Source organism: Pygocentrus nattereri, chromosome 24, assembly GCF_015220715.1.
Source record: "Pygocentrus nattereri isolate fPygNat1 chromosome 24, fPygNat1.pri, whole genome shotgun sequence".
Taxonomy (NCBI): domain Eukaryota; kingdom Metazoa; phylum Chordata; class Actinopteri; order Characiformes; family Serrasalmidae; genus Pygocentrus; species Pygocentrus nattereri.
The window spans coordinates 33,927,581-33,951,480 of NC_051234.1; the positions used below are offsets into that span (position 1 = coordinate 33,927,581).

General features: G+C 43.3%; 1 protein-coding gene across 1 annotated transcript in view; it reads right to left on the reverse strand.

The window, feature by feature from the left end:
• Positions 1-23,900, reverse strand: part of LOC108412282 (cadherin-7-like) — a 264,252-nt gene that overhangs the window by 20,373 nt on the left and 219,979 nt on the right. Inside the window, exons 10-11 of the mRNA XM_037533777.1 lie at positions 8,826-8,943; positions 2,321-2,572 (exon numbers count right to left, since the gene is read on the reverse strand). Coding sequence (XP_037389674.1) covers positions 2,321-2,572; positions 8,826-8,943 — 370 coding nt within the window. The remainder of the gene's footprint in view (positions 1-2,320; positions 2,573-8,825; positions 8,944-23,900) is intronic.

Below are 23,900 nucleotides of genomic sequence, written 5' to 3' on the forward strand. Positions count from 1 at the left end.
GACGATGTGACAGTATAATGATGAGGATAAATAGTGATACACTGCTCAGCCCTCATTTTTGGAATTTCTGGAAAATAATCACATACAAACATTGTGGATATGCAGGATATTAAGTTATTATTAAGTTATTAAGTGATACGTTTTTAATCCCACAAACGGGAAATTCCACCTCTGCGTTTAACCCATCCGTGAAGTGAAACACCACATACACACTAGTGAACACACACACTAGGGGGCAGTGAGCACACTTGCCCGGAGCGGTGGGCAGCCCTATCCACGGCACCCGGGGAGCAGCTGGGGGTTAGGTGTCTTGCTCAAGGACACCTCAGTCATGTGCTGTCGGCTCTGGGGATCGAACCGGCGACCTTCCGGTCACAGGGCCGGTTCCCTGACCTCCAGCCCACGACTGCCCCCAAATGTGCCCTTTATCCAACTTTTTTGGCTGCCTGAGATGTTTGCACTGTACTGTACATGAGATGAGTCACTTTCTTTAATAAAACTGACGTACTGTACTGTGATATCTGTGCTAATCCTGATCCTTGAGTAAATTTATACTGATGTGGATTGACTGCATGTAATGTACTTCAGCCACTCAATCAGCAAACCGAACGTAGTGATTATTTTACAGCGTAGCTGTTATTTGCCTCCAGTCCGCCTGATGTTTGAACCACCGTAAGAGCGGAAAGCTTTGTTTGCTCTCAGAGTTGTGAAGGAGCTTTGATGGAGGTGACAGGAGAGGAGCTTATTTAAGATGCTGATCACTCTGCCAGTTGAGTTAATTGGTTTCCCTTCATCTGCAGCATTGCAGGCGATAGAGAGCGGTTTGGTGTGTCGCTGCACGAGGCCGACGAGCTGAAAACAAAGCCACAGGCCAGATCAGCGTCTGTGAAGGGCTCTGCAGACAAACCGGAATATCACAAAGCAGTTTGGCATCAGTAATTTATTAGCATTTCCTGTAATCGCTGAGGTCGCTGCTACCTGGGAAACTGCACGTAGATCCTTTGTAGATAAACGCTGTTACATTTAAAATAGCATCTGGATGCTCTGAGCAGGATGCGCATTTATAAACACACTTTTTTGGATGCAGTTTTGCACAGACTCACCGTTACAGTGTGGAGCCTTAAAATGCTAATTGTTTGACATTTACATTAAATATTAGCACTTCCAGTGTTAATCTGCATATTAATTAGCTTTTATGCAACCATCTGCATGCTTGTGTTGTACGATTTTCTATATTATTTATGATTTATTTATTTATATTTCTTACAAAACGATAGAAGTTTGGAGCTATAAAAAGCTATAAAAACTTGAAACCATTGGTGTCTTATGCTTTTAAATCGCCCCAGTGAAGATTAATCACGGGCAAAAACAGCAAATGAAGCCTTGCAGTCTTCATAGACAAACATGGGCAGTAGAGGGTTGAACTGAAGAGCTCAGTGACTTTAATCAAGGCTCTGTCATAGGATGCCACCTCTGCCACAAGTCAGTTTGTGAAGTTTCTGTTCTGCTAGATCTGCCCCAGACAACTGTAAGTGCAGTTATTCTGAAATGGAAGAATCTAAGAGCACAGCCATGAAGCAGTAGACCATCAAACTCACAGAGCTGGATCACCAAGTGCTGAAGAGAGTAGTGCGTAAAAATGGCCTATCTTCTGTTTCATCCTGCCTCTGGAAGTGATATCACAATAACTGAGATGAAATGGGTCTCTATGGCGGAGCAGCTACAAACAAGTTTAAGATCACTATGCGCAATGCCAAGCATCGGCTGGAGGGGCGTAAAGCTGCCACTGGACTCTGGATCAGTGGAACTGTGTTCTCTGGAGAGACGAATCAGCTTCTCTATCTGTCAGTCTGATGATGAATCTGGGTTTGGTGGACGTCAGGAGAACGTTACCTACTGGAATGTAGAGACAGTAAAGTTTGGTGGAGGAGGGATGATGGGCTGAGCTGTTTTTCAGGGTTTGGGCCCCTCAGTTCCAGTGAAGGGTGATCTTAAAGCCACACCTCACAGAGACATTTTACACAGTTATATGGAGAGCTGCGAGGCTTTAAAGGTAAAGACCCAGAGATTTGTTTGCATTCGCTGATTTGGTGCTTATGTTGCAGATGAGATGGTCATAATTGCTGTGAATAACATCATGAAATGACTTAAGGGAATTGTGAGATTTACGAATGATGTATAAAAAAAGGGGAATGCTTTGATGGAAGTGTGCCGGTACTGGAACACTGAAGGAAAACCTGTTTGAGTTTGTTAGTTTGCAGGTAGCATCATCGCTATAGTGGATCTAGTGACTGCAGAATGAAGTTAGCACATGTCTTACCCAGCAGAGTGAAGATGCAGCCGAGGATGGCCAGCAGAGCTCCGGTGCTGAGGCCTGCGGGAAGCGTGTAGGCCACGGCGCCGCACGCCTGAGGAACGCCGTCTCCGTCGCAGTCGCACACTCGCACCGACAGCGTGTTAGTGCTGCTGAGGGCAGGGCTTCCACTGTCCACTATCAGCACGGGCAGCTGGTACAAAGCCTGCTCCCTCCGGCGGAACCCACCCCGCTTCGTCAGCACCGACGCGGTGTTATCTGCAGGACGAATAACGTAGAGGTCGAGCGACGGTCAAAGTCAGGATGAGAAATCTCATTACAGTGGACAGAGTGACCGGACAGATAACACATGAGGCAGGCGACAGATGAAGATGTTTAGATGTTTGGAGCGAGAGGCTGCTGTTCAGTCACAACTTCAGATCCTGAAGTTCATTCAGCACCACATCTATGTCTGTAAGAGTGAGCAGTCGTATGCAAATGTCTGTGGTGTATTTGTTGATTTTCTGAGTGTAAATAAGTTACACATCCTCCACAGAGACTCACTACTGTGTACTTTAATACACAGCTACTGTTTGTTCACCGAATTTAACATTTGAAAAAGAAGCATAAAATACGGCCTGTGCAAAAGTTAACTAAACAAACACTGGCAGTGGAGGGTCACACTGGTGAGCTCAGTGGCTTTAAACATGGCACTGTCATAGGATGCCACCTTTACCACAAGTCAGCTTGTGAGAATTCTGTCTTGCTAGAGCTGCCCCAGACAACTGCAAGTGCTAGTATTATGAAATGAAAGCATCCAGGAGCAACAACAGCTCAGCCACGAAGTGGTAGACCACTCAAAACAATCAAACACACTGTATTTGGTAGTTCCACTCTGTGAGTTTACCTTATTGTTTTATTTTTTCCAAATATGTTAAACTCAACTTTAAATAAGTAGGAATTGTGCAGGAAAATGTCCTGTTTAAGTGTGTTCTCTGTGGAGGAGGTGGAAACTTATTTGCACTTAGAAAATGAACAACACATGTTCTTTAACTGATGGTGTAACCTTGAAAAGGTAACCTGAGGAAAGAGAGGATATCCAGGGTAATGTGTCCTGCACACCTTATTTTCTCTCACATCTCATTTACACATTTATTGATTGGCTATTTTCTAATAATTCTGAAATCTTAACTTTATAATGAAATTTCTGAGATTTATTCCTACCAGAAACTATTTAGGGTGCACTGATCTAATTTTTTGTCACTGGATAAAAGTGATCTGGGCCTTTATATTAAGGTTTACATGTTTTAAAGATTGAACGGAATGAATGGACAGTGCTCTGAAATGCCCTCAGCTAAATAACAGCATTATTACATTTAGGGTTAGGTTCAGGATTAGGAGTAGGTTTAGTATTGAAGTTCAGCTTAGGTTTAAGTTTAGAGTTTGACTTAATAGAATCTTCCAGATTAAATTTCAAGCCTTTATTTAAAATTTTCCCTTAAATTCATATTTAGTTGAATGTTATCTTAACTAAAGAGCCTGAGCGTCTACAGTGGACCATCCCGTGGTGCAGCGGCAGCGCCGTGGACCGTTGACCATAACAGCGCTTCAGCAGTGGCGGCGGCTGCATTTTCCATTGGGGTCAGTCATCGGCTGGAGGTTAGGGAACCGGCCCTGTGACCGGAAGGTCGCTGGTTCGATCCCCTCGGCCGACAGTCGATGACTGAAGTGCCCTTGAGTAAGTCACCTAACCCCCAACTGCTCCCTGGATAGGGCTGCCCACTGCTCTGGGCAAGTGTGCTCACTGCCCCCTGTGTGTGTGTGTGTGTTCACTAGTGTGCACGTCTGTGGGTGTGTCACTGCACGGATGAGTTAAATGCAGAGGTCTAATTTCACAGCAACAAATGGTTATAAACTCTAAAATAAAGTGTAACCATATATTCTTTATATTTTTGCCATGTGTTTTTGTGTTTTATTTTACAGCAAAACAAACAAAAAGTCATTTAAAACTAAAACTATTGATACATAAAATGGAAAATTGTAAAGTGTAATTAGTAATTAATTCAACTAACTAATTATGTAACTGTCATTATATTTCAATAGTACAGTAAACTGATAACTGTGCACCTCTAAAGGTTAAATTACTACAGAGTCTATATTTTACATTTTTGTAACGCTCTTTACAAACTTCATAAACTTCATAAACTTCAGCTTTAGACAGGTGCAGTCATATGTGTTAAATATAAATGTTATTTATTTATTTATTTTAACTGTAAATAAATGAACACTTCCTCTACAGAAAACACTTGAATTTGCTGAGTTTAACATACTGGAGAAAAATAAAATCAGATCTTTTGTCACCCAATGCGTTAAAATTAGTACATAAACAGAGATTATGCAGTAAAATGTGCAGATGTGTGTTCGTTAGCTACATTTTCACTTAGAAGAAAGTCTGCAGTGGATAAATCGATGGAGAGGCGGATGCATGGAAGGATGGGACGCTGTATGAGAAAATCTAGGCAGAGAATACACTGAGAATCCAGCCCCCAGACAGCTCGGCGATCCTGAGCAATCACGCCCGAGCTAAAAATCAGTCTGAGACGACCTGACAGAAATAATTTGAGTCACAATGACAAACGTCCTCCAGAAAAATCAGATCCTTATAAATATCCCACTTTGGATTCTCAGCTGTGACAGAATTTGACAATACGCGAAAACAAGAAACGCATCAGATGCGCAGGAACACTGCTCTCGTCTCTCGGAGACAAAAAATAAAAAATAAAAAGAACGATTTTTTTTTCAAGTAGAGACGTTCACTCAGAGATTAAATTATACTTTCAAATTGCTCCATTATACTTAAAAGATCTGATCTGTTTGTGTCCCGCACTGCAAGAACCATCAATTAACATTCATGGGCCTTCTAATCCGGAAAAACGCTTTCAGAGGTGAAGCAAACAAGCTGGGAGGTTTAGCTTCTTATCCACGGCTGACGAGCCGCAGTCTGAGGTTTGGAGCATGCAGAGCTGCGCTAATTTGGCAGCTGAAGGACGGCGCTGCCTGCGTTCCTGCTCAGCACAGCTGCGCAGACAGCAACTTAGCAGCCATGCACAGTAATAGGATTTTACCTGTTCGACTGAATTAGAGACTTGACCTTTATCTAGAACAGATCTCACAGGCTGAGGAGAGTCAAGCGCAGAACTCAGAACGCAGAAGTCTCAGGCCATCGAGAGAAATGATGCGTAAAGAGCTTTTCATCAGGGCCGTGAGGATTTTACACTCTTCAGAATTCATATGAAGTAATTAACAATATACTGTGATTTCATTTCCATCCATTTCCACAGCTCTGCCAGTCTTTGTGTTTTCTCAACGTAGGGAACCTTGTATAACTCATAAAGGCGGAGTCCCACTACACGACTTTTACCCTGATTTTAGCCCTGATCCTCAGTCCGAGTCTGAGCTGGTCGGCTCTAGTCCTGTGTTTGGGTCAGTCGGAGTCGGCAGTTGGAGAGAGCCGAGTTTGAGGGGCGCTGAAGTTCAGACCAGCAGGAGTTTATCAAACGGCTCACAGCGAAATATAGTAGCATCGCAAAAACAGTATCTTAGTAAAAATTATCCCAGATCTAGGCATGAAATCTAATACGTCTCCTGTTGAAATTGTTTAAGAATATTTAACTCATTTCTAGACTTTATTTTAGTCAATTCACAAGTAAAGTGATCTCACTACACTGGCAGGAAACGTAGCTTGACTTAAGAAATGTGAGAAATAACAATATAAATGACCCAAAACAAGAAAACATTTCTTGAAATAAGAGATAATCTTTGAATAAGTGCACAACCATCTAAAACTGGGAAACGTTAGATATATGACAAGATCATTACTGATTAATGAAAACAGAGCATGAAGAAAATACAGCAAGTAAACAAAGAAAAATGCCTCTCCCATGTGGAGCGAAGCTTTTTAATGAGCTGAGTTTCAGGCACAACTGAGTTTATGTAAATTTGAAACTCTAAATATATATATATATATATACACACACACACCAAACTGATCACATTTAAATCCATGCTCTACTTAAACATGTTTACCTGCTGCGTCTCTGCTGTGCAGCATAAATGGCGTAGAAAACAGCAGCAGACACTTCATGTTTGTTTATTTGCGTATCCTAGTATTGGGAGAACACCAGAGATCTCATAAGTTTGAATGAGATCAATGAATTCAGTTCTGTTCAGCAACTCCTAACAGTTGAGGAGGGTGGAGCTCCAGTATTTCACTCTATTTCACAATATCTGCAATAGCCAGTGTGACGTTGTGAGACTCCCAGTCCTTATATAATCTTTAGATCTCATATCTGGTGATGCTACAGGCATCCGCGACCAGGAGTCCTAGGCCTTGTTCAGACTGACAGCCACAATCTGATTTCATGTCCAGACTCGATCCAGAAATCTGATTTTTGCAAAACCAAAAAAAAAATTTATTCCAACTTGTGATTTCAACACACTCAAAAAAGACCAAGTTTCTACATAGAACCATGAACACTCAAAGAACCGTATGCATGACTAAAGGGCTCTTTACACCATGACAGGGTTTTATATAGCACCAAAAGGGTTCTTCTAATGTAACGTTCTATACAGAACCATCTTTTTCTACTAAAGAACCCTTGAAGAACGGTCATTTTTAAGTGGGAAGAGAAGCAACTACAGTTTGGTTATTTTGGGTGTTTACATGTAAACACATTTTGGTAGTTTGTGTTTGTCTCTCTCTCGTTTCTCTTCCTTCACAGGTGTACCTGCTATGGCCTTCAGTCAGGTGAGGAGGACCTCTGACCAATCAGAGTTTTTTTGTTTTACTGCACGCTTTTCGCTCATGAGCCCTAATTCTGGGCTGTATCACATATTAGTTCTGAGACTTTTGAAATCGAGGCACCACTTGCCTCCGATATGAGTCAATATGATGTATGATACACCATGATAAACATGTTCATTTAAGCTATATGATACTATGTTGTTTTTAAAATCACCCACAATGCATCTTTTCTCTTCTTCAGTTTCTCAAAACATCTGAGCATTTATCATATATATATATATATTTATCATAGTATTTATTCGGAAGGTCGGCTGTAGATGCTTTGAAATGCTCAGTCTGGCTTTAAGTAACACTCAACTAAATCTCTATTAAATGAAACTGAACATACTGTATTCTATTCTTACTTAACTTAGATATTTACAAGGTGATGTTCAGATACATGTAAACCCAAGACATTAATAGAGACTGTAATAAGCTAAATATCGCAGGACAAAACCTCGTATCTCCAAAATAGTAACTTTACAGGAGAAGGAAAAAACCTGCTCAATGGAACCAGAATGTTGTCCCAGTACTTTAAGGTCATTTATTTGATTCCATTCAGCATGAAATTTACACACAACGTGAAGGAAAACAGGCATTTTCAAACGGTCAAAAACGGAGATACGAGGTTTTCCTCCGACAACAGTGATGTACACAAAATCATCATTTAGATGGGGGCTTTCTACTGGGAGGAGTCTGACCTAAACACCTCCCCCTACATTTACACTTAAGCCTCGTACAAAAAGTTGAATTATTTTCAGGTCACTACTAGGTTAAGAGCCTTATTTTAGCCACACCCCTGCCCTTTAAAGCAGGAGGTGTGACTGCATCACTGTCCCTCATGGCCACATGGTGAGCAGCTCACTGGGCCTTATTCACCTGCGTCTGTTCTTAAGCGTGTTCTTGAGAAAGGTTCTAAGATGAAGTCTCTGTCAGATCCATGACGTGTTCTTGAAGCGCAGAACCGTTCTCACCTGGACTCAACACTGCGTGAGTGGGTTTAAAGAGAAACTTCTTTTTAAGAACGGTTGGCGAACGAGGTCCAAAGTTTCGAGGTGTGAAATCCGTGTGGAACATTAAGAATCGCCGTATTTTCTGTTTTAAGGTAAAATATGGTTGTGCTGATCTGGCCTTCCTGCTTCTCAGGCTTCCATCTCGTGTTGAACCCTCTGTGTTCGCTCTTTTCTTGAGTCGGCTCCGATACGCGGGCGTCCAGCCTCAGAGAAGCTGGACGTTGACCCTGGCCAAGTGTTGTGGAGATTTTCCTTCACCAGGGAAATGATTCAGGTCATCCACTCCAGTTGTTTTCTGCCCTTTCCTTTTTAGTAATGTGCAGTATGATTGATTTGGCCTTATCTAATGTTTCTGCTGTCTCTGATGGGTTCGTTGTGATTTTTAGCCTAATGACGGTTTTCTTTACCGACAGTGAAGCTGACAGTAGACCCTGAATCTGCTCAGTTGTAAATGAAATAATGAGGGAAAACTATTTAATTTGCCATACGTAGAAAGCTAAAGGACTTTGTTGACGTCCAAATATTTATGGACCTGACTGCCCATCATGCTTGTGATAATGATCCACGCTACATAATCCTGCATACAGCCTGTTTTTCAGGCCATCTCAGGCTTCATTATAATCTGTTTCTGCGCTGAGTCTCGACCCCGACGGCACTTCAGAGACGGTCTGCTTACCTTTGTTGTCTCTCAGGGTGAAGTTGTGGTTGCTGCCTGCAGGAAGAGCGAGGGAGAAGTAGAAGCGATGGCCACTGGGAGGCTCGTCTTTATCCACCGCGCTGATGGTCTGGATCACCTGAGGACATGGAGACAGACAAAAGCAGCTTCAGACGCTTCCTCACGCCAGGCCTCAGCAAACCAGCGCAAACCTGACCGCTTCACTGAGCATGAATGATCTGACGGAGCACCTTCAGACCAAGCTGGAGCTGGAGCTTCAGAGCGACAGGCTGGAGTGATGGAGTTGGAGGAGAAAAGCTGACGGAGAGTTGAGCAATATTTGAAACATCTCAGTATAATTACATTAGCACCCTGTGGAAAAGCTTGGCATCCCCTGAGTAGCTGCAGATAACGCTTCTCTTCTAAAGCCACTGAGCCGTCGCCCTCGACCCGCTACTCCCAGTGAAATTAAACAGGGTCATCATCAATAAACCGTCTCCGCTGCTTGACACATCATTGGTGACACTAAGGAGCTCTAATATCGGATTAAACAGGAAGGTGTTTGGATATTCAGATCAGAGGAATTAGATATCGCCATGTTTCTTTAAAACACGGCAGAAATGGAAAGAAAAGTGGCGCCTTGGCAACAAATATTCATTGTTGTGATGACGTTCAGTGGTCCAAGCAAAACCACTAAAATAAAACGGTTCATTTGGCTTTCGGCTTGTTCAGCACCTATTTACACCAAATACAGCATATCACTGCTGTCGGGACAAAACCTCGTATCTCCATTTTTGTCGTTTTTCAGCTTTTGACATGACCTGTGGTTCTGCATACTGTGTGTAAATTTCATGATGAATGGATCAACTGAGATTATCTAAAATTACCTGGAAAAACGTCCGGTTCCATTGAGTTACATTAACAGTGGAGGACGTTTTTTCCTTCTCCTGTAAAGTGGCCGTTTTGGAGGTATGAGGTTCTGACCTGATAACAGCGACAAGAAATGCTTAATAAACACTGTTGTGTAGATTTTATGGTATGTTCATGTATTTTTGCACCAGTCCCTACTTCTCCTGCCTCCCAGCTCTAGTGCTGTTAATCAGTAGTACAACAACAACAATAAATAAAAAAAAATAAAATAAATAAATAAATAAATAAATAAAATTTTAAATAATAATAATAAAGTTTATTTATATAGCATAATTTATGACATCAACTCAAGGTGCTTTACAGAAAATAAAACCAAATTCAGAAAAACAACTAAAAAGCAGAATCTTAGGATTCTACTGAAAAAGTATAATAAATAAAATAAAATCCTTAAAACACTAAAAGGAAAAGGAAGGAAATGATTCTAAAAGGAAAAGATTCTTCTTCTGGAGTTTCTAAGATAAAACAAAATGAAATTCCTGAAATCAGGTCTAAAAAGAAAAGTCTGAAGATCATTCTTAAGACAAGAGATCCAGACTTTATATAAACATGTCTGAGAAGAAGAATCTTAGGATTGCACAGATCCAGAAATTCTAACAAAACGCTCCCTAAAACATCTGAAAGGAAAGGTTTTAGGATTTTCCTTCAAAGGTCCAGACTTTCTAAAAAAAACAGAATTCATTTGTGATTCATTTATGAAATCAGAGAGAGAGAGAGACAGAGAGAGACAGAGAGAGAGACAGAGAGAGAGAGAGAGACAGAGAGAGAGAGACAGAGACAGAGAGAGACAGAGAGAGAGACAGAGAGAGAGAGAGAGACAGAGACAGAAACAGAGAGAGAGAGAGAGACAGAGAGAGAGAGACAGAGACAGAGAGAGACAGAGAGAGAGACAGAGAGAGAGAGAGAGACAGAGACAGAAACAGAGAGAGAGAGAGAGACAGAGAGAGAGAGACAGAGACAGAGAGAGAGAGAGAGAGAGACAGAGAGAGAGAGAGAGAGAGAGAGAGAGAGAGAGAGAGAGAGACAGAGACAGAGACAGAGAGAGAGAGAGAGAGAGAGAGAGACAGAGAGAGACAGAGAGAGAGACAGAGACAGAGAGAGAGAGAGACAGAGAGAGAGAGAGAGAGAGAGAGAGACAGAGAGAGAGAGGAGAGAGAGAGAGACAGAGAGAGAGAGAGAGACAGAGAGAGAGAGAGAGAGAGACAGAGAGAGAGACAGAGAGAGAGAGAGAGAGAGAGGGAGGGAGAGAGAGAGAGAGAGAGAGAGAGAGAGAGAGAGAGAGAGAGAGACAGAGACAGAGAGAGACAGAGAGAGACAGAGAGAGAGAGGAGAGAGAGAGAGACAGAGAGAGAGAGAGAGAGAGAGAGAGAGAGAGAGAGAGACAGAGACAGAGAGAGACAGAGAGAGAGAGAGAGAGAGAGAGAGAGAGAGAGGGAGAGAGAGAGAGAGAGAGACAGAGAGAGAGACAGAGAGAGAGAGAGAGAGAGACAGAGAGAGAGACAGAGAGAGAGAGAGAGAGAGAGAGAGAGGGAGGGAGAGAGAGAGAGAGAGAGAGAGAGAGAGAGAGAGAGAGAGAGAGAGAGAGACAGAGACAGAGAGAGACAGAGAGAGACAGAGAGAGAGAGGAGAGAGAGAGAGACAGAGAGAGAGAGAGAGAGAGAGAGAGAGAGAGAGAGAGAGAGAGACAGAGACAGAGAGAGACAGAGAGAGAGAGAGAGAGAGAGAGAGAGAGAGACAGAGACAGACAGAGAGAGAGACAGAGAGACAGAGAGAGAGAGAGGGAGAGAGAGAGAGAGAGAGACAGAGAGAGAGACAGAGAGAGAGGAGAGAGAGAGAGAGAGACAGAGAGAGAGAGAGAGAGAGAGAGAGACAGAGAGAGAGAGAGGGAGAGAGAGAGAGAGAGAGAGAGAGAGAGACAGAGAGAGAGACAGAGAGAGAGGAGAGAGAGAGAGAGACAGAGAGAGAGAGAGAGAGAGAGAGAGGGAGAGAGAGAGAGAGAGAGAGAGAGAGACAGAGAGAGAGAGAGAGAGAGACAGAGAGAGAGAGAGAGAGAGCGAGAGAGAGAGAGATACAGAGACAGACAGAGAGACAGAGACAGAGAGAGAGAGAGAGAGAGAGAGAGAGAGAGAGAGAGAGAGAGAGAGAGAGAGAGAGAGAGAGAGGAGGATCCAGGATTTCCGGATGGTCATTTACCTTTTACATTAAATATTAAATCATTAAGCCAGAATTGTGAATCCCATCGAATGGTGGGCTGAGTGTATCGTTACACCGCTACACCTGAGCAATAGGATCACTGCACACATCATTAGGCCTTTACATCTGGCGTCTCAAGGGTTCAGGTGGAGTCAAAACATGAGCGGTTCAGTGAAAAGTCAAGTCAAGCCTTTATACGTCTGCTTCTCCACAAAGACCCTGAGAGGCACAATCGCGGTTATGCTGTGTCAGACAAGTCTGGGTGGGCTTGTGGTCACCTGCACAGCAGCGATGACTCAGCAGGTCAGTTAAGCAGTGAGCAATTTACAGCACAAAGCAAGTAAAACGAATGTAAAGTGTTAATAATGTCCTCTCTGTGATAAAGAACAGGTGACACGGTTACTGAGCGAAAAGGCCATCAGTAATTCATTCCCTCCAATTAAAGCTGGAAGTCTCCACTCCAAAACATACATGACTGGGGCACCAAGGACAACCCCAAGCGCTATAATGCTGAACGAGTTTAATTAACGTAAACGACGCGTTTCCGCCGCTTCCTGTGTGTGAACAGTACAGTGAGACACTGTACAACCAGTAGAAGCCCCTCGACCCCCCGTTAGACCCCACACACCTACAGAACAAGCTGAGCGCATCACCTTTTCAGTGTGTGATCAACAGTCCATGTGCAGTAGTTAAAACGTCGCTCTGTAGCGTAAACACTGAGCTTTCTGTGTCCTGTGTGTGTGATATAAACCAGTACCTCGTGCAAAATATCCCTACAGTGGAAATAGCTCAGCTTTTCATTCCTTTGAGTCTCTGTTAATTTATGTGAAGGACAGAGTTTTTATTTTTCTCATGTTTCTTATGAGTCAAAAGTTACAAGACAGGATTTATTTTATTTAATTTTTTATTTTATTATCGACTTTTATCTCTGAGATCGTCTCAAACAAACTGTAAGCTGAGAAACTTTTGACTCACCCTGAGAGTGTGTGTGTGTGTGTGTGTGTATAATGTATGTATAATATTCTCTGTAGTAACAAACTAAAAACTGTATTAAGTGCTTAACTGTAAATTCATTCATTCATTCATTCATTCATTCATTCATTCATTCATTCCTCAATGCATTTATTCTCCACTGGCCATACAGTTCAGAATTCTTCTGCTCACCTGTAAAGCTCTTAACGCTCTCAGCCCTTCTTACCTGTCTGATCTTCTTCCCTATAAACCCCCTGAGCGGTCTCTCAGGACGCCTTCAGCTGGACTGCTTACCGTCCCTCCATCTAACCTCCAAGGCTTTGGTGACCGAGCCTTCTCCAGATCTGCCCCTGCACTCTGGAACTCTCTTCCACTACTGGTCAGACAATCCAGTTCACTCTCCGTATTCAAGTCTAACCTGAAATCTGATCTTTTCGCATTGCCTATAACCTCCCTCACACCTTCAGAGTCTGACCTGCCACTGCGCAGACCTGCCCCTACACCGCCTTGTCTCGCTGTCTGTGTTACTGTGTTGTCTATGTACTTTGTATTGTAAGCGTCTTTGGGTCCTTGATAAAGTGCTATATAAAAATAAAGAATTATTATTATTATTTTATTATAATTTTTTCTTTTATTGCCCTGCGATGGACTGGCAACCTGTCCAGGGTGTATCCTGCCTTTCGCCCAATTACTGCTGGGATAGGCTCCAGCACCCCCCATGACCCCGAGGGAGCAGTGGCTTAGAAAATGAATGAATATTATTATTATTATTATTATTATTATTATTATCATTATTATCATTCATTCATTCATTCATTCATTCATTCTCCTGACCAATCACAGGCCTACACCTGTGACTGGATATTCAGAGCTAATCTGCTTTTTTTCCCCACCTTCCTCCTCATCACCACCACCAGTTGGGACACTATCCAGTTCTCGGCTGGGGTTTGGGTTGGGGGTGGGGGTTTTAAGCTCCGCCCCACTATCTCTATCCAACAGGATCAGTGAGGGTCTTGATGCCTCTCCAAGACCTGGACCGTGGGTTGGGCCTATGCCAAAGACTCTAATTTCTACTGAATTGTGATCCTTCAACTTGTAAAACTCCACTGGGGATATAAACCTTGTCCTCGTGGAGTCGTCCACGCTTTGGTAGTGCAGAGCTGTGCTGGCAGCACAACAGCACATTAGGCTGTTGGCCAAAATGTTTTGGCTCTCCGCTACATATTTGCTATACACTATATTTCCAAAAGTATTCGGTCGTCTGCCTTCACGCGCATATGAACTTGAGTGACGTCCCATTCTTAATCCATAGGGTTTAATATGATGTCGGCCCACCCTTTGCAGCTATAACAGCTTCAGCTCTTCTGGGAAGGCTTTCCACAAGGGTTATACAAGAGGGATAGTAAAATAATGTGTGTGACTTGTAGACAAACATTTGAATAAAAGATATTTGGGACAAAAACGGTATTCATTGTGAATCTTGGGATTCAGTTGTCAAACTCCCAGATCACATGACTGTGGGCCTATGAGAAGATGACCCAAAGCACGTTCTACTCGAATGTGTTTTCATACATACAGCACTGTGGCCTTTACCCCGCGGTCCCCGATGGAGCAAACCTATTGTGGGCTAGAACTCAAACGTCTCTGTGCATTTCTTCTATTCTTATTATCTGAGCTGTTTACATCGAGCTGGTAATCAATGTTTCAGCCTTTCACTTCAAAATGAAAACTTGTTTCACTTCACTGGCACATTTTAAAAAGGATCTCTGGATAATTCGTCCAGGCGTGTTGATCGCCCGCTCTCATAAACTGCATTATTATTCATGGGGCGAGCTGAAGATGGCAGGTGGGGGCAGACAAACGATATCGTGATTTATGCCACAGACTGAAGTCGATTCATTTTGAAAGAGGCTAAAGTTTTAAGCACAAGTGATTCCACTTATCGCTTATAATTGTCCTAAGTGGTTATTTGGCAGCAGTGCTCTCGAGAGGGGAATCTTTTTAAGCTGATCTAAATCTTCGGGGGAGAGACGAGGATCAATACTGTCTGATTAACTTATGAGAACGCTGTGCTCTTATGAAGAGGTTGCAGGCTCTGGGCAGCTGGGCATTGATCTAGATAATGGTATACAAATGAAAGCTGGTGAGACAACAGTGGCCTGAGCTTGTGTAAAAACAAGAGCCGCAGGACGGAATCGGTCAGTAAATCCTCTCTTGAAACACGTCGCTTGCACCAACAATGTTTATTCACAGCTCATATAGATACAATCGTCATCACTGCAGAGTACAGAAGCGCTGTTTCCCTTTGAAACGAACACGGGTCAATATGATAATTACTTGCTCATTAGGGGCTTCGATCTGGATTATTGTAAAGCTGCTTCTAACATCCATCGCAAAAAGCCCCATACAAATAACCCTGAACGGAATAATCGCTCATGTTTTATTAGAAACTCATGCCTTGCAGATCAGTCTGGCATTCGCACAATCAGTGGTCAGTTTCAGACCACAGTGGCACTTTCTGGACCATCCTGTGGGTTTTATGGCTACAAGCCCAGGAGGCCAAGCCACTAGGGGGTCCCCCTGAGCAATTACAGCAAAATCTAAAAGGCTGTCTTGAATCTCAGCTGGAATTTTACTGAAGAAATTGACTAATAACTAACTAATTAACTAACTAATCAACGCTTCTTTTCAGGTGATCATAATCCTGCTGCTCTTTCCTGAACGTCTGCTTCATTTCTCCTCCAATCACTGCTTAGCAACCGTGCAACTATCTGCTTTTACCCCTTTAAGTTTTCAGGTTTTTCTGAAGGCCTATGATGTGGGTGCCCAATCCTGGACCTGGAGAGCTACCTCCCTGCACAGTTTAGCTCCTGCCCTAATCAAACACACCTGATTCAGGTAATGAAGGCTGAATATTAATATAGAGCCAGCTGTGTTAGCGCACTCTCCAGGGTGATGGATCTCCAGGACCAGGATTGGGCACACCTGCCTTACAACTTCCACAAGGCCTAGAGTCACCATCCCCGGTCCTGGAGATCTACCTCCCTGCTGAGTCTAGCTCCAACCACCATCTGCCGCACCTGCTCCAGCTCATTAAGCTCCTGATTGGCTGGATCATCAGTGTCGGGTCAGCGTTTTAGATGCAGGTTGGAACTAAACACTGCAGGATAGAAGATCTCCAGGAGGAAGTTTGGTGACCACTGGCCTTTTTCTCATGAATGAGTTCCCAACCAGTGTAAATCAAAACCTGATTGGTCGATTGCTCTTACACTTCCTAATTCTACTGGTGGTTATTTCAACACAAAAGGCCTTTAGTTCAGCTCCTGAAGTCCAATGGGAGAGCCTGCTTTCCAACCAAAACTTTATACTGAAATAAATGTCTTTACAATTCTTGCAGGGTTGAAATACAACAAGCATAATGATTTTATTAAACAAAAATAATGACTTTATTTTCTAAACTCATTTAGGTCACACAGGCTCATTGATGCTGCTTAGGACACCGTATGACACTGAAACATAAAAATGAGCAAAACATCACGTAGCTGAATGCAGCAGCCTCCACTGTGGACACTAGACTCACTACCTTCACAGTTTCTGCTGTCTCATTTCTCTTTCTTGCAAAAATTCAAAGAAGACTGATTCTGTGGCGGAGTCTGAATCCAGCACATCTGTTGTCAATTAAGCACCTAACCCTGCTGTTTGGCTACATGGTGAAGTTATGCTCATTTTAGCTGCACACAGTAAGTAAAACTGTCTTAAACCACATTCACAAGTCTGTGCAGCCTTAATGAAGACCTGGATGTGGTCTGAACAGGTTGAGAGAAGCTTTGGGGTTGCGTTTACAAAAAACTACTTCGGTGACTATTGAAATAACATGTTTGTTGATATTAGTCTCATGACAAAAACCTTTTGCCTTTTAGATTAATTGGCATTTGGGAAGTTTTAATGCTTATTTTAACTTCTTAAGTCCTCAAGACCACCGGTGGGTCCAAACCGCACTCGGTCATGTTCTTCATAACGTTCATACTCCATAAGCTCCATTCAGAAGCTGGGCGTCGTGTGAGGCTGTAGCTCTTCTCTCCAGTCTAATAGACGGTGACGTCATTTTAAACCCTTATAATAAAAGAAGCTGAACTCAGTTTGTTTTTCTACTGAAAGTCGACCCGTTTTTCCCCAAATCTGGGCTCTAAACTATAAACAGACGGCGTCTCTTCAGTGATCTGCTCTGGAAACATCACTTTTAGAGAACAACACAAAGAGCGGCGCAGATTTTTGGCTTTCAGCAGTAAATTGTGAGCGTGTAGTGAAATTAATGAAATAAAAAAAGTAAAATTTATTTCATGCAGTTACTGAATAATTTGCCTTAAGATTTGGTCATTTATACTCAGATGGAAAAACCAACATATACCCTATAGAATATCTAACTAAACTGTCTTTAGAAACGGAGCCTGATAAACACCTGTTTAAGCATTTTTGCCACATAGGGTCTTTTGTTTGTTGGTGTTTTAAAGGCTTTTCATTTTTCTTTTCCCATGAAAGCATTTTGGAAAGTATGAAATGACATGCATTGTTTATCATCAATTAAGTCCATTTTTAATGTTTGGTCTTATTAAACTAATTTGTCCATCACTCATCACAATAATTGGTAGATTACATAATGACAGACAGCCCAACTCTGATTAATAAAGTTATATGCAAAAGTTTGAGTGAATGTAAATAAATTACACATCCTCTACAGAAACACACATTTCATACCATATCAGTATCTCACTAAAGTGAGCGCACCCCTCACATTTCTGCAGATATTCTATCTTCTGATGGGACGTCACTGTAGTACTGAAACTCTGATATAAGTTAATTACTGTCTAAATAGCTGGCAGCACAAGTGAGTCCACCTCACAGTGGACGTGTCCAGATTGTGCCCGGTTGTGTCGTCGTCCCTCCCTGGTGTCGTGTGACTCGTTAGAGTTACAGGGTTCCAGGTGTGAACGGGGAGCAGGGCTGTTAAATCTGGTGTTTTGGGTACAATTCACTCACACTGACCACTGGATATTCAACACGGCGCCTCATGGTAAAGAATCTCTGAGGATGTGAGGAATAGAATTGCTGCTCTCCACAAAGACGCCTGGGCTATAAGAAGATTGTCAACACCCTGAAACTGAGTTACAGCTCGGTGGCCAAGGTCATACAGCGGTTTTCCAGGACAGGTTCCACTCGGAACAGGCATCACCAGGGTCCACCAAAGAAGTTGACTCCACGTGTTCAGGGTTACATCCAGAGGTTGGCTTCAAAAAATAGACGCATGGGTGCTGCTAGCACTGCTGCAGAGGTTGAAGAATGGGAGGTCAGCCTGTCACAATGCAGCAACTCTGCCTGCATGGCCGTCGTCCCAGAAGGAAGCCTCTTCTGAAGCTGATGGACAAGAAAGCCTGGAAACAGTTTGCTGAAGACAAGCAGTCCAAGAACATGGATTACTGGAGCCATGTCCTGTGGTCTGGTGAGACCAAGATAAACTTGTTTGGCTCAGATGGTGTCCCGAGATGGTGGAGCTGCACAATCCCCTCCCATCGGAAACTGAGCCACATGGCAGTTTTCCAACTCAATAACGACTCCAAACACACCTTCAAGATGACCACTGCCTTGCTGAAGGTAAAGGTGGTGGACTGGCCAAGAGGATTCCAGCAGCAGCCTGTGCAGCTCTGGTGAATTCCAGAGGGTTCTGGCAGTGCTAGATAACAATGGTGGTCACACAGAATATCGATACTTTGAGCACAATCTGGACACGTCCACTGTGAGGTGGACTCACTTGTGCTGCCAGCTGTTTAGACATTAATGTCTGTGTGTTGTTCTTTTCAGAGGACAGTAAATCTGCACTGCTATACAAGCTGCACACTGACCACTTTAACTTATATCAGAGCTTCAGTTCTACAGTTGTCCCACTTCTACAGTGCACTCACTTTTGTGAGATACTGTGTATATACAGTGGGTACCGAAAGTATTCAGACCCCTTTACATTTTTCACTCTGTTTCATTGCAGCCATTTACTAAAATAAAAACAGTTCATTTTATTTCTCATTAATGTGCACTCAGCACCCCATCGACAGGAAAAAACACAGAAATGTAGAATTTTTTGCAAATTTATTAAAAAAGAAAAAGTGAAATATCACAGGGTCATAAGTATTCAGACCCTTTGCTGGGACACTCATATTTAACTCACATGCTGTCCATTTCTTCTGATCCTCCTTGAGATGGTTCTACTCCTTCACTGGAGTCCAGCTGTGTTTAATTAAACTGATTGGACTTGATTAGGAAAGGCACACACCTGTCTATATAAGACCTCACAGCTCACAGTGCATGTCAGAGCAAATGAGAATCATGAGGTCAAAGGAACTGCCCAAGGAGCTCAGAGACAGAATTGTGGCAAGGCACGGATCTGGCCAAGGTGACAAAAGAATTTCTGCAGCACTCAAGGTTCCTAAGAGCACAGTGGCCTCCATAATCCTTAAATGGAAGAAGTTTGGGACGACCAGAACTCTTTCTAGACCTGGCCGTCCAGCCAAACTGAGCAATCGTGGGAGAAGAGCCTTGGTGAGAGAGGTAAAGAAGAACCCAGAGATCACTGTGGCTGAGCTCCAGAGATGCAGTAGGGAGATGGGAGGACATTCCACAAAATCAACTATCACTGCAGCCCTCCACCAGTCGGGGCTTTATGGCAGAGTGGCCCGACGGAAGCCTTTCCTCACTGCAAGACATATGAAAGCACATGAAGGACTCCCAGACTATGAGAAATAAGATTCTCTGCTCTGATGAGATGAAGATTGAACTTTTTGGCGTTAATTCTAAGCGGTATGTGTGGAGAGAACCAGGCACTGCTCATCACCTGCCCAATACAATCCCAGCAGTGAAACCTGGTGGTGGCAGCATCATGCTATGCGGGTGTTTTTCAGCTGCAGGGACAGGACGACTGGTTGCAATTGAAGGAAAGATGAATGCGGCCAAGTACAGAGATATCCTGGAAGACAACCTCTTCCAGAGTGCTCTGGACCTCAGACTGGGCCGAAGGTTCACCTTCCAACAAGACAATGACCCTAAGCACCCAGCTAAAATAACAAAGGAGTGGCTTCGGAACAACTCTGTGACCATTCTTGACTGGCCCAGCCAGAGCCCTGACCTAAACCCACTTGAGCATCTCTGGAGAGAGCTGAAAATGGCTGTCCACCAACGTTCACCATCCAACCTGACGGAACTGGAGAGGATCTGCAAGGAAGAATGGCAGAGGATCCTCAAATCCAGGTGGGAAAAACTTGTTGCATCATTCCCAAGAAGACTCATGGCTGTACTAGCTCAAAAGGGTGCTTCTACTCAATACTGAGCAAAGGGTCTGAATACTTATGACCATGTGATATTTCAGTTTTTCTTTTTTAATAAATTTGCAATAATTTCTACATTTCTGTTTTTTTCTGTCGATGGGGTGCTGAGTGCACATTAATGAGAAATAAAATGAACTGTTTTTATTTTAGTAAATGGCTGCAATGAAACAGAGTGAAAAATGTAAAGGGGTCTGAATACTTTCGGTACCCACTTTATATTCCAACAGGTTCAATTCTGGAAATACATAGAAATTATGCAATAAAATCTGCAGAAAATGTCATATTTTAGGTTCCCTGTAGAGAATTTCACTTATTGTATGTTCGATTAGAAATTTGACAAAACTGGTAAAGTGTTCAAACTTTTGACTGTTTTTGTTTGTTGATTTTGTTCGTTTTAAACCCCGAATAAAATGCACAGAGCTGTAAATGTTCATTTTGTGGTGGGAATCTGATGTAGCGTGTCTTGCCATTGAGGGGAACTCTTGGTATGATAAAGTGGAACCGAATCACAGCATGTTCTCAGCGTTCCCCTGAAATAGACGAGAGACTTGGCGCACAGAACCTCGGCCAAGTGGAGCCATACGAGCGCTCGTTAGTGAGAAGAGTGAGATCCTCTCTAATAATAACCCCTTTTGGCCGAACAGTGCGACTCTTCTCAAACTGGGACTCGGTCCAGACACTCGTTTGTACTCTGATGTTCTTCTTTCTCACTCTTTCACAGGCCTGTTTTCACACCACTTCTCCACACAAGAGTATTTAGGCACACAAAATCAAATAAACACGTATTTAGCTGCTAATTCGTAATTAACACTTTGACCAATGGCAGGCGCTCTGGAGTGCTGAATTAATGGCGCCCTTCAGAGATCAGCGTTAGCACTTTAGGGGCGTTTTAATCAGAGCGTCTGCTGGTGGCTGTGGAGACAGAATAATAGGCCTTTCTGTCGAACTGTCTCAGGATCAGTGCAGAGCCACTCACTGCTTTCCCCGATGAAGAGCAGAGACACTCATCACACAGACCAGAGGGCTTTAAAGGAACTGTTTAAAGGAAAATCAAGCTGTGCTTCCTTCTTAAAGAGAAGAGTTTAATGTTCTGCAAACTCGGTTAAAGTTTTAAAACGTTCATCATTTAAAACAGGTTACAGGCTTGCACCCTGTCTGTCTGTCTAGCTGTCTATCGCAGGGCAGGCAGACAGACAGACAGACAGACAGTCAGACACATTCACACCTAGGAGCAATTTAGCTCCAATTGGCCAGACTGCATATCTTAGGACTGTGGGAGGAAACTGGAGCCACGTGGAGAACATGAACTCCACACAGAAAGGACCCTGGTCACCCGGCCGGGGAATCGAACCCAGGCAGTCCTTGCTGTGAAGCTACCCACCATGCCACCGTGCCACCCCATTCTTAATCCATAGGGTTTAATATGATGTCAGCCCACCCTTTGCAGCTATAACAGCTCCAGCTCTTCTGGGAAGGCTTTCCACAAGGGTTAGGAGTGTTTATGGGAATTTTTGACCGTTCTTCCAGAAGCACATTTGTGAGGTCAGACACTGATGTTGGACGAGAAGGCCTGGCTCACAGTCTCCGCTCTAATTCATCCTAAAGGTGTTCTATGGGGTTGAGGTCAGGACTCTGTGCAGGCCAGTCAAGTTCTTCCACACCAAACTGGGTCATCCACGTCTTTATGGACCTGCTTTGTGCACTGGTGTCTAGTCATGTTGGAGCAGGAAGGGGCCGTCCCCAAACTGTTCCCACAAAGTTGGGAGCAGGAAATTGTCCAAAGTCTCTTGGTGCTGAAGCTTTAAGAGTTCCTTTCACTGGAACTATATATAGTGGTTCTCCGCTAACTGGACATCGATATTCCTCCAGCCGAGCGGAGATCACGCTCACAAATGAAATTAAATGTATGAAAAAGCCTCTAATAGCATTGACCGTGATTACAGGGTGGACAGGGTAGAGGGGGGGGGGGGTGTGCTGAGTGTGTGATATGACCACCCCTGGGCTGTTTCTGAGTTAGTGTGAAGATACTGACCTAATGAAGCTTTCATGCTAAGCTCTCCAATGAGGAACAAAGACAGGCAGGGCTGTTTCAGCTCACTGTGGCTTTTGGCTTGTTTTGGAGTGGCTGTTTATTCTGAGCTTTGAATTAAATCCACTTCAAACCCTTCATCCAAAAAAATATATAGACATTTTATTTACCGTCCAGAACCACCAGAGAAGCTACACGAGTCTTCTGAGCTTATATGGAATGTTGATGATGGAAAACAGTGGAAAATCTGGAATAATGAGTTTTCTTTGGGGACTATTTTGCCGCACAGCGCTCTGCATGTCTCCCTCCACCATGAATGGAGTTGAAGTTCTCTAAACTGTCATAAAACAGCGTCTCAGTCATCAGGCAGTGAATTCAGAACCAGTTCATGTAGGAACTTTCTGTAGGAGCTTTTAGAGGGACGTCTGGTTCCCATCACCACCACTGTGAGCAGTTCTGACTCGGTCAGTTTATCTAGAACGGAGAACCACTCTGAACTGCTCTGTTTACATCTTAACTATGTTGGAAATACACATCAACTTTTCCATGGAGTGCCATAAAAAAAAACCCCACACACATCACAGCTGGACAATCAGTACTGAGAACGGCTTCTCTCTGACTGTCAGAGGAAAAGCTAGTTTTGGCTGATTTGAACACTCTGAGCTGAACAGCACTCAACACAAAGATCAATACAAACTGAAGGTTAAAAAAGTGCTGTCAATTTATTTTCATGTTAGTTGTAAAATATTTATAGCCAGTGTGCGAAATACCCCCCAGTATTTTCCCAAGGTGTCTGATTACTCTGGCACTGTCTGTCTGTCTAAGTCTCTCCATAACAGCGCTGATGCTTCCATGTCAGTACGCGTTAGTTGTATCAGTGGTTCTTCTGTAAAGTCTCTGTTCTTCCTCGCAGTAACTGAGATCTTCCTCGTCTCTTCTTCGGTCTTCAGTGTGAGGAACGAGGAAGTCGCTCTTCACTCCAATCTCTTGGGAAACTGGGTGAGTTTTCCGGTTTTCAGACCTGCTGCAGCTCATTGGAAAGTGTTTCAGAGGAATCCGGGCAGAGTTACGGTTTCTAGGCTATGAAGGACCAACTGGGTGAACCGGTCTGCTACAGCGCAACCCTGAGGCAGAGCAGAGCTGCAGCTCTAGTTAGTTAAGACCACCAGAGACAGAAGCTGATTGTGGGAGAAGCAGATAAACAATCAGCTTCACTGAATCTGGATTTGATCATCTATAATTTTATTTTCAGGGATCCCCCAGAATTTTGATTTAGACATTCAGGGGGTCCAAGAGATTAATTACCCCCCTCCCCACCCCGTGTTCCACACCTTTGCTATTTTGTGTTCTCTCATCACTTTCTCAGTTCATGTTTACCTACTTGCACCCTTAAAAAGCAAATCCTGCTTGTTTTTAAGCACAAGACGTCACACGCTTCACATTTACAACCGAGTCGTCCGAATGCCTGAATACTGAGACTCAGGTATGGTCACCAAATCATGGCCATGTGACAGCCACACAGGTCATTATACAGAGATGTTTAGTGCAAAGATCTTATTCACTTTGTGCCCCTTTAGCAAGGTTTAGGCAACAGTAGCATCTCGG